This window comes from Mastigoproctus giganteus, chromosome 8 (genome assembly GCF_048544385.1).
Source record: "Mastigoproctus giganteus isolate SK-2022 chromosome 8, ASM4854438v1, whole genome shotgun sequence".
In the NCBI taxonomy this organism is placed as follows: Eukaryota; Metazoa; Arthropoda; class Arachnida; order Uropygi; family Thelyphonidae; genus Mastigoproctus; species Mastigoproctus giganteus.
In genome coordinates this window covers 43148507-43164007 of record NC_143582.1, presented here as the reverse complement: position 1 = coordinate 43164007, position 15501 = coordinate 43148507, and the positions used below count along the sequence as shown (strand labels likewise).

The following is a 15501-nucleotide window of genomic DNA, read 5'->3' as shown; positions in this document are numbered from 1 at the left end:
AAAGTTTAAAAAAAAACAAAAAAACTGTTGTTTTCGGAGGATTCACTTTTGTGGTACCATTAGGATTTAATCAACATTCATTGAATATTATTCAGAGGGTGCTGATTTAATCCCACAACATGCAATCCCAATCCTTTCAATTTGGTAATGCTATATATAAAAAAAAAAATTTCGTCACCACTTTTTTTAACAAAACCATTTTTTTTTATTCAGTTACATTAATATCAATAAAAAAATTGAATTTATTTTACTTTATTTTTCAACGCACGCTGAAGAGATATACCAGACACTAAACGAAAACATACCGAACTTTAGGTAATCCACAAAACATAAGAAATTATCGAATTTAGTTATCAAACTATGAAACAGCACCACATATGCACAGGATGTCACCACTTTACTCTCGTATAATGATGTAGTAGTAGTAGTGTCATGTGATGCAAAAAAGCAAGTGTATGAGCTTATGCAGCATGAGCCAAAAAAAAAAAAAAAAAATCACACCATTCCCTCCAAATGCCTGTCCAGTTCCTCCTTAAATTTATTCAACCTATCAACTTCCACAACGACAGAGGGAAGTTTGTTCCAGCAATTAACCACCCGCTGGCTAAAGGCAAATTTCAGCACATCTATTCTACATCTGCTTTTTCTTAATTTGAATTTATGCCCCCTTAGGTTCGTAATCTGAACAAGTGGAAGGATCTCATCAGAATTCAGCGTGCTTAACCCATTCAAGGCCTTATACACCTCAATCAGATCACCGCGCGGGTACCTTGTCTCCAGCCACTGCAATTTGCAGAACTTTAGCCTCTCTTGGTAAGAGGATCCCTTCAATCCCCTCACCAATCTTGGTGCCCTTCTTTGTACACGCTTAAGGAAATCTATATCCTTCCTAAAATGAGGCCTCCAGACCTGTACGCAGTACTCAAGGCGTGGCCTAACCATTACCTTATACAGAGGGATAATCACCTCCTTCTCCCTGCTAGCAAAATTCCTATATATCATTGACAAAACCCCATGATGACCTTCCCTGGCAGCCTGTCTGCATTGCTCAGAAAACTTCATATCTGACTGCACAATTACTCCCAGGTCTTTTTCATTTTCTACCACCTTAAGTGTAGAACCACACAGTTGGTACTTTTCTCTCGGGTAATTTATACTCATATGCAGTACTTTGCATTTGTCAAGGTTAAACTTCAGTTGCCACTTCTTAGCCCATCTGCCCAAATTATCTAGATCCTGTTGCAGTAGCGCACTGCCATTACTGTCATTAACAACCATGCCAACTTTTGTATCATCTGCAAACTTCGACACTAAGCCTGATATACCTTCATCAATATCATTGATAAATATACAAAACAACAGTGGACCCAACACCGAACCCTGTGGGACTCCACTAATAACATTAGTCCACGAAGAGCAGCACCCATTGATTACCACCCTCTGTCTTCTCCCACTTAACCATCTTTTATCCATTGTAGCAACTTACCCTTAATGTCATTCTGCTCCAATTTGTACAATAGTCTTCCGTACACAACAGTGTCAAAAGATTTCCTGAAATCCAAGTATATGATAACAAAATTATTTTTTGCATCCAGTTCCTTTGTAACCACATCATAATAACATTTCAAATTTGTCAGATAAGACTTTCCCTTAACAAACCCATGCTGTGTCTGAATTATGGCTGCAGTCTTGTCTAGATGATCCTGAATTGCATCTTTAACCAGTGACTCCATTATTTTACCCAGAACAGAAGTTAAACTAACTGGCCTGTAATTACTCGTGTCACCCTTCGATCCTCCTTTGTGAATTTGGGATACATTTGCACATCTCCAGTCCGTGGGAACCTCCCCTGACTCCAAGGATGCTTTCATAATTATGGCTAAGGGTTTGCTTAGTTGCTTTGCCGCCTCCTTTAATATAACTGGATAGATCCCATCCACCCCAGGTGCTTTTCTTATGTTTAACTTCAACAATTTCTCCTCCACTTTGCTCTCAGTTATTACAAAATCATTAAGTACCCTTGTACAATTTGATAACCTTCTACCATTTTCAAACCTTAATAATTCCTCAAGTGTGAATGGAGATGCAAAATACTCATTCTGTTTGTTTGCTATCTGAGCAGAATCATCAACAGTCGAACCATCGATGTCAAGTGGACCAATCAGATTCATCCCCTTCCTTTTAGAGTTCATATAAGTAAAGAAATCCTTGCTGTTTTTCGTAGCATCTTTTGCCAAGGATTTCTCGTAATCTGCCTTCGCCTGCCTAATTTCCTTTGTGACCTGATTACAGACTAGCTTATATCTGCCATAGGCTTCTGAGTTGCTTGATAATTTATATGCATCCCATGCATATAAATTACGAGTCTCATTAGTTCATTTGATAACCATTTAGGCCTAAACCTTGAACAATATTTCTTAATAGGTATGAAACTTTTAGTAGCATCCACGATTAATTCCTTCAATGCTTACCACTTAGAATTTACTGTTGGTAACATCGTCAGTTGATCCCACTATACAGAATTTAAAAACTGTCTGAGACCACTGCATTTCTGCAGTGCATGGCACAGGGCGCCTCCGTAGTCAGGTGGGCAGGAGCAGCAGTGCGTAGCACACGCTTCTTGATTAGACAGGGGTTCGAGCCCATAACCACCAAATACGGAGGATGCGGAAAGGTCAGGGAATGACCACGGCATATGCCGGAGCAACATGGCCTTGGTTGCTAATGCTCCTAAAAACCAAATAACAAGCATGCCACAGAGAAGTAAGAGATGTTACTACTCTGTGGTGCATGCTATCGTCATGTTGGTTAAAATACATGGGTATACCCCGGACTACCAGATAAAAGACTAAAGAAAACTCTAAAGCAAACGCGCCTAAATATGATATTGTAGTTTAAGATAAAAATACTTGGATGTCTTAAGACATGCATCTTGCACTGATATTCTTAAGTTTCGTAATTTATAGCTGAAACAACATGCAACCTATAAATATATTCCACAGGGGCTCACATCAGGAGAGTATGGGATTGGCTCACCCAGGGTCCTGAGCTGGTTATCACGATTCTTCTCTTTCTTGGTGATTTCCTTTTACTTCTCTCTCTCTCTCTCTCTCTCTCTCTCTCTCTCTCCTGGTACAGCATACGCCTCAGGCTTCCTTGTACCATATAGCTAATAATAATAATAATAATATTATTATTAAACAAAAATTTCACTCTCAAATTGAATGTTGAGAACGAGGCTATTCTGTATCAGCTGTTTGTTATCTTAGCATTAGTAGAGGCACACGGTGCGAGAAAGCAAGCTTATGCACCATCAGAAAAAAAAAAAAAAAAAACTCCGAATTCCCCCGCTGGCTAAAGGCAAACTTCAGCACATCTCTCCTACAACTGTCTTTCCTCAATTTGAATTATTGCCTTCTCAGCAGTAACGTAGCTACCCTTTTTCGGGCCTGGAGCCAAAGAACATGTTCGGGCCCCTACTTAATTAATGAAAATTTCAAAAAGAAGAGAAAGCCAAAGACGTCGTTCCCCTAAATGACCGGTCCAGAGGCAATTGCCTTGCCTGCCTACATGGTAGCTACGACACTACTTTTCAGGTGATTATGCTGAGCAAGAGGAAGAATCCCATCAGCGTTGAGCATGCTCAAACCATTCAAGGCTTTATACACCTCAATCAGATCACCTCGCAGGTTTCTAGTCTCCAAACACTAATCTGCAAAACTTAAGCCTTTCTTCACAAGAGCAACCCTTTATTCCATTCACTAATCATGTTGCCCTTCTCTGTACTCGTTCCAACAGCTCTACATACTTTTTAAAATGAGGCCTCCAGACCTGTATACAGTAGTCAAGGTTGGCCTGACCATCGCCTTATATAAGGGGATAATCACTTCCTTATCCCTGCTAGAAAAATTCCTGTATATAATTCACAAGACAACATGGCTACTCTTGCAGACCGTCTGCACTGCTTAGAAAGCATATCTGCCTGCACAATTACCCCCAGGTCCTTTTCGTTCTCTACCACTGTCAGTGTAGTACCACAGAGTTGATACGTTACTCTGGGGTAACTGCTTCCCATATGTAGTACTTTACCTTTGTCAATGCTAAACTTCATTTGCCACCTCTCAGCCCAGCTGCTCAACTTTTCTAGATTCTTGCTTAAAAATGCAGGGGGCATTTTTTTATATTTTGTAATTTAGGTAATTATTATTATATTTAGCCATATGGTGCAAGGAAGCCTGAGGCTTTTGCTGCACCAGCCAAAAAAAAATAATTTCTAAGTTACCCAGAGAGAGAGAGAGAGAGAGAGAGAGAGAAACAAGAGTAAAAGTAAAAGGGAATCACCAAGAAATAGAAGGATGGCGATATCCAGCTCAGGACCCTAGGTGGGCCAAAGTCATACACATCAGATGTGAGCCCCTGGAAATGGATGATAACGCCACATCCGCATCGCATTGCAGCATAGTCTATGATTGTCAACACTATGAAGACCTCAGAGGGCTACTAATAACAAGGTTAAGATACTTCCCAAAAGGACTGGAGCACCACTTCCTGGACACTGAGGATGAATATAGGGCACTCTCCCAGTATGCGCAAGACTTATTCACCAGGAGGAAAACACTAATAGCTATCTACAGCAACGTACACAGAGATTGACAAAAATCGGCGCCAAATGTGACAAAAAAAACTGAAACCCTGCAGAGGACCAGTACTTGGACAAGAAGAGTGCTGATCACACGGAAGAGAAAAGCAAGGACGGGGGAATGCAGCACAGACAGTAGAGAACAGACTAAACGCAGCACAGTTGCAAACAGCTTGATGGCGATCTGAAGAGGACACCCTCGCCCTCTTCACCTATTATTCCCACTTCCTTGGGGGGAGGGGACATTTTTTGTTCCTTCTCCTCCACCCCCAAACTTCTACTCTGGTGGGGCATGGGCATGCCCCACTGAAAACTGGGGCTATCTACTCTATTGGCCCCATATTTCTGTCTTTTCCCCCCAATCTTCAGTCTCCCTCCCCTCTCTACCTTCATCATAGCGAAAGCCCCACACGTCAAAAACTTAATATGATAAAATTACCTTACGCCCAAAACTCGGCCTAGCAAACCAAAGGGACATTACCCCAGCGCAGATTTTTTATTTACTTATATACTGTATATATATATTTTTTTTTTTTAATTTGTTTTTTATTATTATTATTTTTTTTTTATTTTATTTTATTTTTTATTTTTTTTTTTTTTTTAAGGTCCTAGCCGCCGAAATCCCAGGAAATTAAGCGGCAGGACCTGCCAGAGTGAATCTACAGCTACTGGGTTCCTGGTCTGCCTCCACGGGGGGTAGGTGGGACAACGTTGGGCCTCAATAGGGGTCCAACGGCTAAATGACCAGATGAACAACGGTACAGAACACAACACATGAACAATTCCCACACACCTTTAAATCTCTGGCATTTCCCAGTGAACTGGTTCACCACAATGAAAGCAACGCGGAGATGGGGGAAACCCCTGGTGCCGTAAGACAACAACACACACTTACACTTACACTTACATCGCATTGCAGCTGTTGATATGCTTTTGGAAAGTGAGGACATTGATCGTATGGATTGGTCTCCCACGTCCAGCCGATCTAAATCCCATCGAACACATATGGATGCTCTGGGGAGATGCTTAGCGGCACGTCCACCCCCACCAGAAAATGTTCACTAGCTAAAGACGGCGCTGACAGAGGAATGGACGATGTTACTGCAAGAACTTATAACAACATTGTTCTCAGTATGGACAGGCGGTGCAAAGCCTCCATCGACATTAGGGGTGGCCATATCTCCTACTGAGGACCACCTCGTCCCTGTGTTCCATCTTTGGCAATGATGCATCTGTATCATGGTAGCCAGTGCTATGTTGCCGTTTTTGAATAAAGTCCCTCTGTACCGTTTTGTTTCCGTTGTTGTGTCGATGTTGTTTCTTTCATCATTTCTTTACCTCACGAGGTTCCTTTGGTATGCTTTTCCCATATCCAGGCCTCCTATGAGGAGCTACAGGTGAAAACCTGACTGATCCTTAAATTCTGCACACCAATGTATAACCACTGCCTACCTGTGCAGACCATATTTACACTGAGAAACAATTAAAAAATAGTTATTTTTTAATTACCTGCTTCATCCTAAATAAACTTTTGTCTAACATTCATTCATTTCAATTTTGCTGACGACTGCTTGAAATTAAAAAAATAAAATAAAAATAAATAAATAATAAAAGTTCGAAATAAAATGTTTCAAATTAATTTGCAGTTTTTTGCATTAATAATTACATTATTAAAATCTTTATTACATTACAATAAACTTCACGGCCAAAATAGGCACTGGTTTTACATGGAAAATTGAAATAAGGCTAGAGGGCTCACGTCGAGATCCTGAGTCTAGGTTTGTGGTGTAATTTATCAAAATATTACATAAATTACAGAGATGAATTAGATTACTACAAAGAATAGAGTAAGATAAAATTATACGAAATTTAGAAGCAGGTAACCACTGACGACAGGTTTCGACTGAACTTGCGGTTTTTTCACAGTGGCGTAAACCTTCTGTCCTACGATGTTATGCATGCATTTTTTCAGTGCTTAAGTTTCTTTTCAGTACTTTTTTGCTAAATATAAATCGATGCCTCCGATGGAGATCTGCACCCAGGTTCTGAATGGCCAAAAAATGAAGCATGCTGTTGGGAATGAAGCGGTCAGCTAGGGGAAGCCTCTTACAGTTCCTCCAGTAGCAAATGTCCCAAAAATCAGAGAGCTGATGTAGCCTGTAATCAGATTTATGGTGGTAGTCACTCTTCTTTCTTCAGCCTTTGATTTCGTAGTTGAGGGCTGCTGTAATGGTGGTAATGTCGATGACATCTGTGTAGTTATGTTTGCATGCAAGCCACCTGATCATCCAATATTCGTCGGACTAAATGCTGCATTAGTAGCGGCATATTTATTCTCTTTCTTGGTGATTCCTTTCTACTTCTCTCTCTCTCTCTCTCTCTCTCTCTCTCTCTCTCTCTCTCTCTCTCTCTCTCTCTCTCTCAGGGAAACCGGCTTTTTTTTTTTTTTTTTTTTTTTGACTGGCGCAGCATAAGCCTCGTGTTTCCTTGCACTATACATAGCTAATAATAATAATAATAATGAAACTAAAGCTAGAGTAGACAAAGGATATTGTTGAGATAGACAAAGGTTAATGGCGGAAATGCATATAAATGTATAAAACCTGTTTATAAGCAATATTTTAGCTAACTCTAGGCGAAATTTAAGTAGGTAATTAGGAGAGAACCACACACTCCTGCCCTTGTATTACACTAATAGCCCAGAGCGTGGAAAAATGATAGTTTTAGGAAAGTGAATAGTATATAACTGAAGAAAATACAGTTGGAGAAAACACAGCGAATTCCGTCCATGCTACTGACGTGAGGTCCTTTCTGGCTATCAGTTTACCTTGGTCCATAATCAACTTACTTTTTCATACTCCTTCTTCTCCCATTAGTGTTTACAATATATATATAGCTTATACAAAGTTCCGGAAGGCCAGTTCAACTCTGCTATGTTACAGAACATGCCCAGGGCCGTCATTAGCACAGAGTAGAATTCGCGCTCCAAGATACCCCTAGCTCCAACTGTATTTTCTTCAATCATATACTGTTCACTTTCCTAAAACTTATTTTTACACACTGGGCTATTAGTATCATACGAGGGCAGGAGTCAGTGCCGGACCAAGGTATTTTCGTGCCCTCGGGCAGAAAGATTTTTTGGCGCCTCCTTTTCCATCACCCACGCCTGCCGCATGCTGTAAGCACCCATGCTGTACAGGTCCTGGTGGGGGCTCTCCCACTCAACCTTTAAGTAATCAGAACTGGCATGTTATACTACCTATCTAAAGGATCCACGTGTACCCTCCTGGGCTTCACACTTGATCTGGACAATGACCGAAAACTGGAAAAAGCAAGACTCCAAAGTTACCTGCAGCAGGCATGGCAGACCAGATGGACGGCCTCGACGATGGGGGAGATCACTAAAAAGTTCATCCCGACAGCTGACAAGTTTTACCCCAATTCCCCGACCTGGTTCCACCCAGGACTCCACATGACGTTCCTCCTCACAGGCCATGGTGCATTGAACGCCAAACTCACCTACTTTGGGATCACCTAAGACCATCTATGTATCTGTGGAGAGCTGGCATCATCTGATGTTTCACTGTCAACTCTACGAAGACATCAGATGCATTCTCATCACAAAAATAATATACCTTCCAAAAAACATGGAATCGCACCTATTGGACACGGCGAGTGAATATAAAGCCTTTACGAAGTTTGTGCAAGCACTATTTGTGCGAAGAAAAGCCCTCATAGTGGTAAACTTGTAACTCCCGAAACAACCGCCTGGTTTATGCCCGCTGTTGATTGACCAAACAGAACTCAACATTGAACTACTCCAACTCCAAATGTTACACTGCCCAATGTAGGGGTAGCACAACGGCCTACATGACTCAGCAATTCCACAAGAATGGACTCCACGAATGGGATAACATTCCTATGTATGACCAAAAACCAAGCTGAAAACTCTAGGATGGGAGCGCACAGTCCGAGGAACTGCAACCGGACCTGACCTACTTGATTTGACTATGACATCTGCCGCTTTGCGGCCAGTGCCATTCTGGCGAACCGTACTGACTCACTTGCTCAGTACCTTTATTCCTTCTGCTGGGCGGGAGGGAAGTGAATGGGCCTCTGTCTCCTCCCCCCAGTTTCCCCCTTCCTCTGGTGGGATGTGCTCCTGGCAGGGAATGTCCCCACTCATCTGTATGGGGTTGCCTTCTCTATAGTCTCTATATTTCTATTTGTCTCCCCCCTCCCCACTCTAACTAAAACAACGGCGTAAGCCCTTTAAATTAACACAGCCAAATTACTAGCTTTAAAATTCAAACCTCACTCTTATTAAACCGTTTCAGTCCAATCAAACTCTGGCACTCATCCCTTTTTTTTTTTTTTTTTTTTTACAATTGGCTCTTGCAACTGAAATCTTTGGAAACTAGATGGTAGGGCCTGCCAGAGTACGAAATATAATCTACTGGGTACTGACCTGCCGCCTCGTGGCAAAGTGTGGGCAACGGTGGGTCCCATTAGGAGCCCATTGCTAAATGGTCAGAAGGTGCATCACACCACGACATTACACTACAGAACAATACCGATATATCTTTTAAATCTCTGTCCTCCAGAGAGTACTGTGTTTCACCACAAACAATGCATACAACACGGAGATGGGGGAAACCCCTGGTCCCGTTATATCCTAAATACTTTATACTTTACTAAGGATATATATATATATACTTTTTCATTATTTTTACCCGTTAAATTTGGCACCCCTTAAAGAATAGCACCCCAGGCAAGGGCCCTGCTAGCCTGTGCCTTAAACAGACTCTCGTAACTAGCACGAGAGTCTGTTTCTATCCTAATTACCTACTTAATTTCGCTTCCAATTAGCTAAACAGCTATGATATTGATCTTTATCCCATACTATATTTCAAACGGTACCATTTGAGCGGTGGTATCTGCTGAGAATAAGTAACAGTAGTCTTCTTCACTGGTGAAGTGTTACTTATTCGAGGTAGTACAATACCATGGCAACTTGTTGTGAAGGTATTCACAATATGAGATATAACCAAAACGATGCCAATTTAATTAATTAATTTAACTACTTTGGTAGATGGCTATGTTAAAATGTTGGTTTTGCTCTAACCTATATGTTAGTCATTCTACCTCGTAGCATGAGGCCTTTGCCCTTAAATATTTTATATGTAATTATAAAATGAAAGTTTCGGTGGATGAAAAAAATTTCAGTTGATGAAAAATTAACAAGTCAGGTATGACAGATACTCCTAAAACCAAAAAACAGCATTAAAGGATGCAAAAGTATATATAAGCGTGTATGAATATAAATATTAGATAAAATATGCATAGATGGGGGTGAAATTACACAAAGTGCCAGTGCCATTATCAACCCACTGCAGGATGGAAGCCTCCTCAACAATTCATACTGATGGAAATGGACCATAATCTGCCACGCTGGTCCAGTGCGGGTTGGCAGATCGACCGTATTTAGCAGTCAAGGGCTTGAATCGTTGCCTGATCGTTGCGAGTCTTAGTTAGGGTGTTTATCCCCGAACTTACCACTGTTTTAATTAAGAGCGGAAAACGCGTTCCCTATTTTAGAACAGCGGTAAAGGTGGGGGGGGGGAATAAACACCCTAAGACTAAACACCCCTAAGAATAGCAGGCTATTCATGTGCAGTGATGTCACGCCTCCTCCCAACGATCAACCTGAAGGATACCAGCTGGTAAAAATTAAACTCTTTCTGATTACAGAATTTAGTTATTCCAAATATATTTTCCAGCTATCTATTTGCACTATATAATTTCCGCCGTCATATATATACAGTACTTTCTCCTGGCCAACGTTTCACTTTTGTATCTGTACACACTTATTTTTATAGAGGTCACTAATTCTACTTTCTTTTTTACGGCTGTCTTTCAAGTCCATTTTCTCGCTATAAAATAAATTATGAGTTCCAAACGCTCACTCTAATATGTTACTGCCTTAGTTTCATTTATCGATCCAACTGGACATTTTCTAACTATTATTTCCTGCCTCAACCTTTTACTACGCACTACCTGAAAATTCCGTGTATCGATTTTATACTCTATTTTAGCAACTTTCTGCTTTTTCTTAATGCTTACTAAGTCTTTCGGTTTTTATTTTCGGCTCTTTTCTGCTTCTTACAATGCAAGCATTTGGTATCAGTCTTTTATTTCCTACTAACTCTCACACAGTCAGGGTTCTTACTAAAAGGCTTTACAATCCCAGCTATTTTTGTAATTTTAATATCTTTTTCTTAACTTTTTATTTTTCTGCTTTCTACTTCTCCTTTTTCCCCTTCGTAAAGTTATTAGTACAATACGAGGGTGATACGAACGTTCCTGCTGTCCTTATTCTCTCGCTATCTTCGCCTTTTTATTTACACTTTTATTCCTTCCCTATCTTCAATTCATTCCCTTGCCTTATACCATTTGCTTGTTTGCACTAAATTTTATATACATATTCTCCTTAAAAATTTTATATACATATTCTCCTTAAAAATTTTATATACATATTCTCATTACATTTTATTCTAAATCGCATCATTCCTTATAACCACTTATTTTTGCATCTTGGTTGCACTATAATAAGTCTTATTTTTATTTTATTACCACTTTACTTCTTAATTCACCTTAATTTATTTTGTTAAAAAACATACACTGCATTGGGACTACCTTGTCCATATTTTGTGAAAGTTACACTGCTTTACCCTTTTTTTGATCTCATTCAGTTTTATTCTTAAATTTGCTTATCTTCCACAGGTATAGACAAGGATAGAAACGCAGTCCTTGATACATGATCAGGTGTAGTCCCCTGATGAAGTACCTGATCATGTATCAATTTTTACTTTTGGCTAACATCAGATTTTAATTATATATTACTCCTTATTTTAATTTAATCATTTTTTGCTTTACAGCTACCTTCTCTAATTGGCTTTTCATTTCAGCCTATAATTTTGTTTAATTCATTATAACAGATAGGATTTTCAAATTCTTTCTCTTTTTCACGGCTACAATTTTTCAATTTTCTGCTGTCCTTATCCTATTAGTTATGGCATTTTGTGTAATTTATGCATCCATCTTCGTATTTTTTAACAGACCTATTAATTAGGCATATTTACTTACTTATATATACTGCATATATATTAAGAATAATAAAACTATAAGTACTGTATACATTTTATATATTAATGGTCACTCTCCCTAATGGTAACTTACTATAATCGCACATGCCCTAATGAACTTGTCATAATCGCATATGCCCTCATGAACGGTTGCCATAATAATGATCTGCCTTTATCGTGTCCCAATAGTAAGAGGGCGTACTAATGTCGCTTGCCCTAAGGAAGTATATAATTGCATACCTTCAATCCCTCTCACTCTAATGACCCTTTACAGGGAGTTGATGAGCAAGTGAGGTAACACCCTCGTGTTTCCATATGCGTTTGCCGTCCTAAGAATTCATTCAAATAGTAGTCAAACATCAGCATGACGTTTTGTCATTACAGCGGAAGATAAACCTATTAAGATTTATTATTACAATATAATAATTATTATATTATAATTATAGTTGGTGTGCCAGTCTACGCAAGTAGCACAGTGGTATCGTCACCATTGTCCCCACACTGGAAAAGGTCCGGATTCGAATTCCATCGACGATGACGCAAGGAACTTTAATGGCATTTTTTCACTCTGTGGCAGAGTTAGTTGATCTGAGGCGTAGTTAGCAAGGTTTTTTTCCCCCACAAGCTGGGGTTTTTCGTCCAGCAACTGTAAAATAACTTTATTTTACCTCTTGGACTTCTTTAATGAGTAGTCTTGGTAACACCAATACTTTGCCACGGCCTGTATAAGTAAAACTTCCTTCCCCCCAGCGGAGAAGACTGCGTCGCTATCCCCTGTGGCGTGCAGGTGACGCTGCGCGAGTGAAACAGTATCGCCCCGTCATGTGCCGCCAGCTAGCGGAGAGTGGTCAGTATTCGCCCAAGGCAGCGTTCTGACACATGTTTACAAAAAAGGAGAGAGTGAGATGTGACACTCTGCAGAGAGAAAAGTCGCCCCTGTAAGAGTCATACTACTGATGCCGACTGAATCACGTATCAGCGGAATGTTTGGTAGTGGGGAGACTAAAAGGGGGAGAGGTGAATGTCACATAAACTTCTTCAAAGCAACCCTGCACGAATATGCAAGCCCCTTCATAAATATCGTCCCTGGGTGAGTCAGGTCCTAAAAGTGTCAAGCAAAAACCCTTTTTGCCTGGGCGTCCAAATGAACACCTGCATATGAGAGGGAAAAGCAGATAGGGGACAAACTTATATATAGAGATGGAGAACAAAGGAGAGGTTGTCTAGGGGGGGGGGTCTAGTTGGTTGGTCAGAGAGTTGTCGAGTTGCTGTCTAGTAGTCGTGGTCCAGTGGTCGTAGTCTAGTGGGTTGGTTGGAGAGCAGTAAGAAGAAAGAGGCAGAGAGCGGTATTTTCCCGATTAGAAGTGAGACGAGATAATGAAGTCCTCGCTCCGACGTGGCTCGGAACTTTGCGGTAAGTTCATCCCATTTTAATCAATAGAATTGTATATGATAGTAAGTCATATTATACCCACCTTTCTTCTCATTAAAGTAAGCTTCAAGATGTGTTTTATGTGATTGTAAGAGTAAAGTAATATTATCCAGTGATACTATATTGTTTTTTCTATTATTACCTTGGCTACTCATTTAACACGAAGATAGGAGAATATCTATGTCATCATTTAAAGGAAAGGAATCGTTTTGCCTAACTACATGAAGATACACAGACTTAATGTACCAACCAAATTTCCCTTAAACTAACTTAACAATTATCTTGATACTAGATACTATTATATTGAGTTTATTGTACGTTTATATGTAATGTTGTTATGTAATGTTGTTGTTTAATAAACCATGTTTGTTTGCTAACTTTGCCTCATGACATTCTCTGGTTACACACGGACCACGGAATCCGAATTAAGAAAGAACCTTTATTTGCGGCCACTCTCGAGTCTCTGTTATTTCAATAGGGAATCATAGTGGAGAACACAACGCCCTCCGATGTTGCCAATTTTATTCCACGTATAAAATTGAAGAACACGTGAGGTATATGTCCTAATTCAAACTAATAGACGATCACATTAAAACCCGACTCTCTGGACATTCATTTTAGTGTTGAGCATGCTTGAAAGTTGTATGGATATTGGTGAAAGTTACACAGCATGCCCGCGCTATAACGAAGAGAAAAGGCGGCGTTACACAAAGACAAATTGACCAGAGAACACAGGCAATTTACAGATACAAAAACACAAACAGGTATATGTAACATTACGGGTGGCCCTAATATTATAGTTAGAGTTTTTTGAGTTGAGTTGATGTGCCAGTTGGTTCACGATCTTACCGATACCTATCATCAGTCAATGCAGCTGCTGCTGCTGCCAAGTGTTTATCCTTCTGAGGTTTTTGTGCAGTATGTAAAAAGGCAAAATGTTTCTATTTCTTTATATTCTTCTTCCAGATAAGTCAAAATCAACTTACAATCAAATGTTCCAATTAATTCAACAGGAAGCATTGCAAATCGCGACAACGTTTCAACCAAAAAAATTCCAAGCTTCAGCTTAATTACGAAAGTGTTGTGATCAGATCCATAGAAGATATATTTCTGATGCTGATAGTAAGAACTCTTTATTTCATTTCAGTCTAGCAATTTGGCAGAAAATACAAAATTTAGGATTACAATTGGTATACATCGAGGAACAAATTGTCAGAAAGTTAGCGAAGTCAATCGTGGGATTAGCATTTGTTTCTTTAGAGGAAGCTTGGCAAGGAATCATTCGGGAACGTCTACCGCCAGAACATCCTTCATAAGAAAAGGGTGAAGAGCTTAGAAAATATTTGGAAACAAATTAGATTGGACCCACTGCTCACATTCCGCCATAATTGTGGGATCATCATGCTACACTAGTGTGAAAAACGTAAGACCAATCAGGTTTTCACCTCTAGCTTCTCATAGGAGTGGCCTGGATATGAGAAAAGAATACCAAAGGAACCTCGTGAGGTACAGAATTGATGAAGGAAACAACAACAGAAACAAAATGGTACAGAGGGACTTTATTCAAAAATGGCAACAAAGCACTGTCTGCCATGGTACAGATGCATCACTACCAAAGATGGAACAAAGGGAAGAGGTGTCCTCAGTAGGAGATATGGCCAACCCTAATGTCGATGCAGGCTTTCCACCGCCTGTCCATACTTAGAACAATGTTGTTGTTAAGTTCTTGCAGTAACATCGTTTCCTCTGTCAGCGCTATCTTCAGCTGGTGAACATTTTCTGGTGGGTGTGGACGTGCCGCTAGGCGTCTCCCCCACAGCGTCCCATATGTGTTCGATGGGATTTAGATCACTGGAAAGGGCAGGCCAATCCATACAAACAATGTCCTTACTTTCCAAAAGCATATCAACAGCTACAGTGCGATGGGGTGTGGCGTTATCATCCATAAACACGAACTAGGGGCCAATGGTACGCATATGGAGAAGGATTACCTCAGTACAGTAGCGTGCACCGATTACAGTACCGCCTTCCAGTATCTGGAGTTGTGTACGTCCATCCAAAATAACGTCTACCCAGACGAGATCACCTCGACCTCCTGCTCAACGTGGACTAATGTTATTAGTGGAGTTCCTCAAGGTTCAGTGTTGGGTCCGTTGTTGTTTTCGGTGTTTATGAATGATATTGATGATGGGATATCAAGTTTAATGTACAAGTTTGCAGATGATACAAAGGTTGGCAGGGTCGTTAAGGACACTACTGACGCTATGCTGCTGCAACAGGATCTG

General features: G+C 40.2%; 1 protein-coding gene across 3 annotated transcripts in view; it reads right to left on the bottom strand.

The window, feature by feature from the left end:
* LOC150081492 (glyoxylate reductase/hydroxypyruvate reductase-like) overlaps positions 1 to 406 on the bottom strand; it is a 240693-nt gene extending 240287 nt beyond the window's left edge. Inside the window, exon 1 of one of the 3 annotated variants that reach the window (XM_090379326.1) lies at positions 306 to 406. In XM_090379326.1, coding sequence (XP_090235452.1) covers positions 306 to 331 — 26 coding nt within the window. In that variant the 5' untranslated portion in view covers positions 332 to 406. Of the gene's footprint in view, positions 1 to 251 lie in introns of all 3 variants that reach the window. The other 2 variants (XM_090379328.1, XM_090379327.1) reach the window with 2 other exon arrangements.
* Between the last annotated feature and the right edge of the window lie 15095 nt (positions 407 to 15501).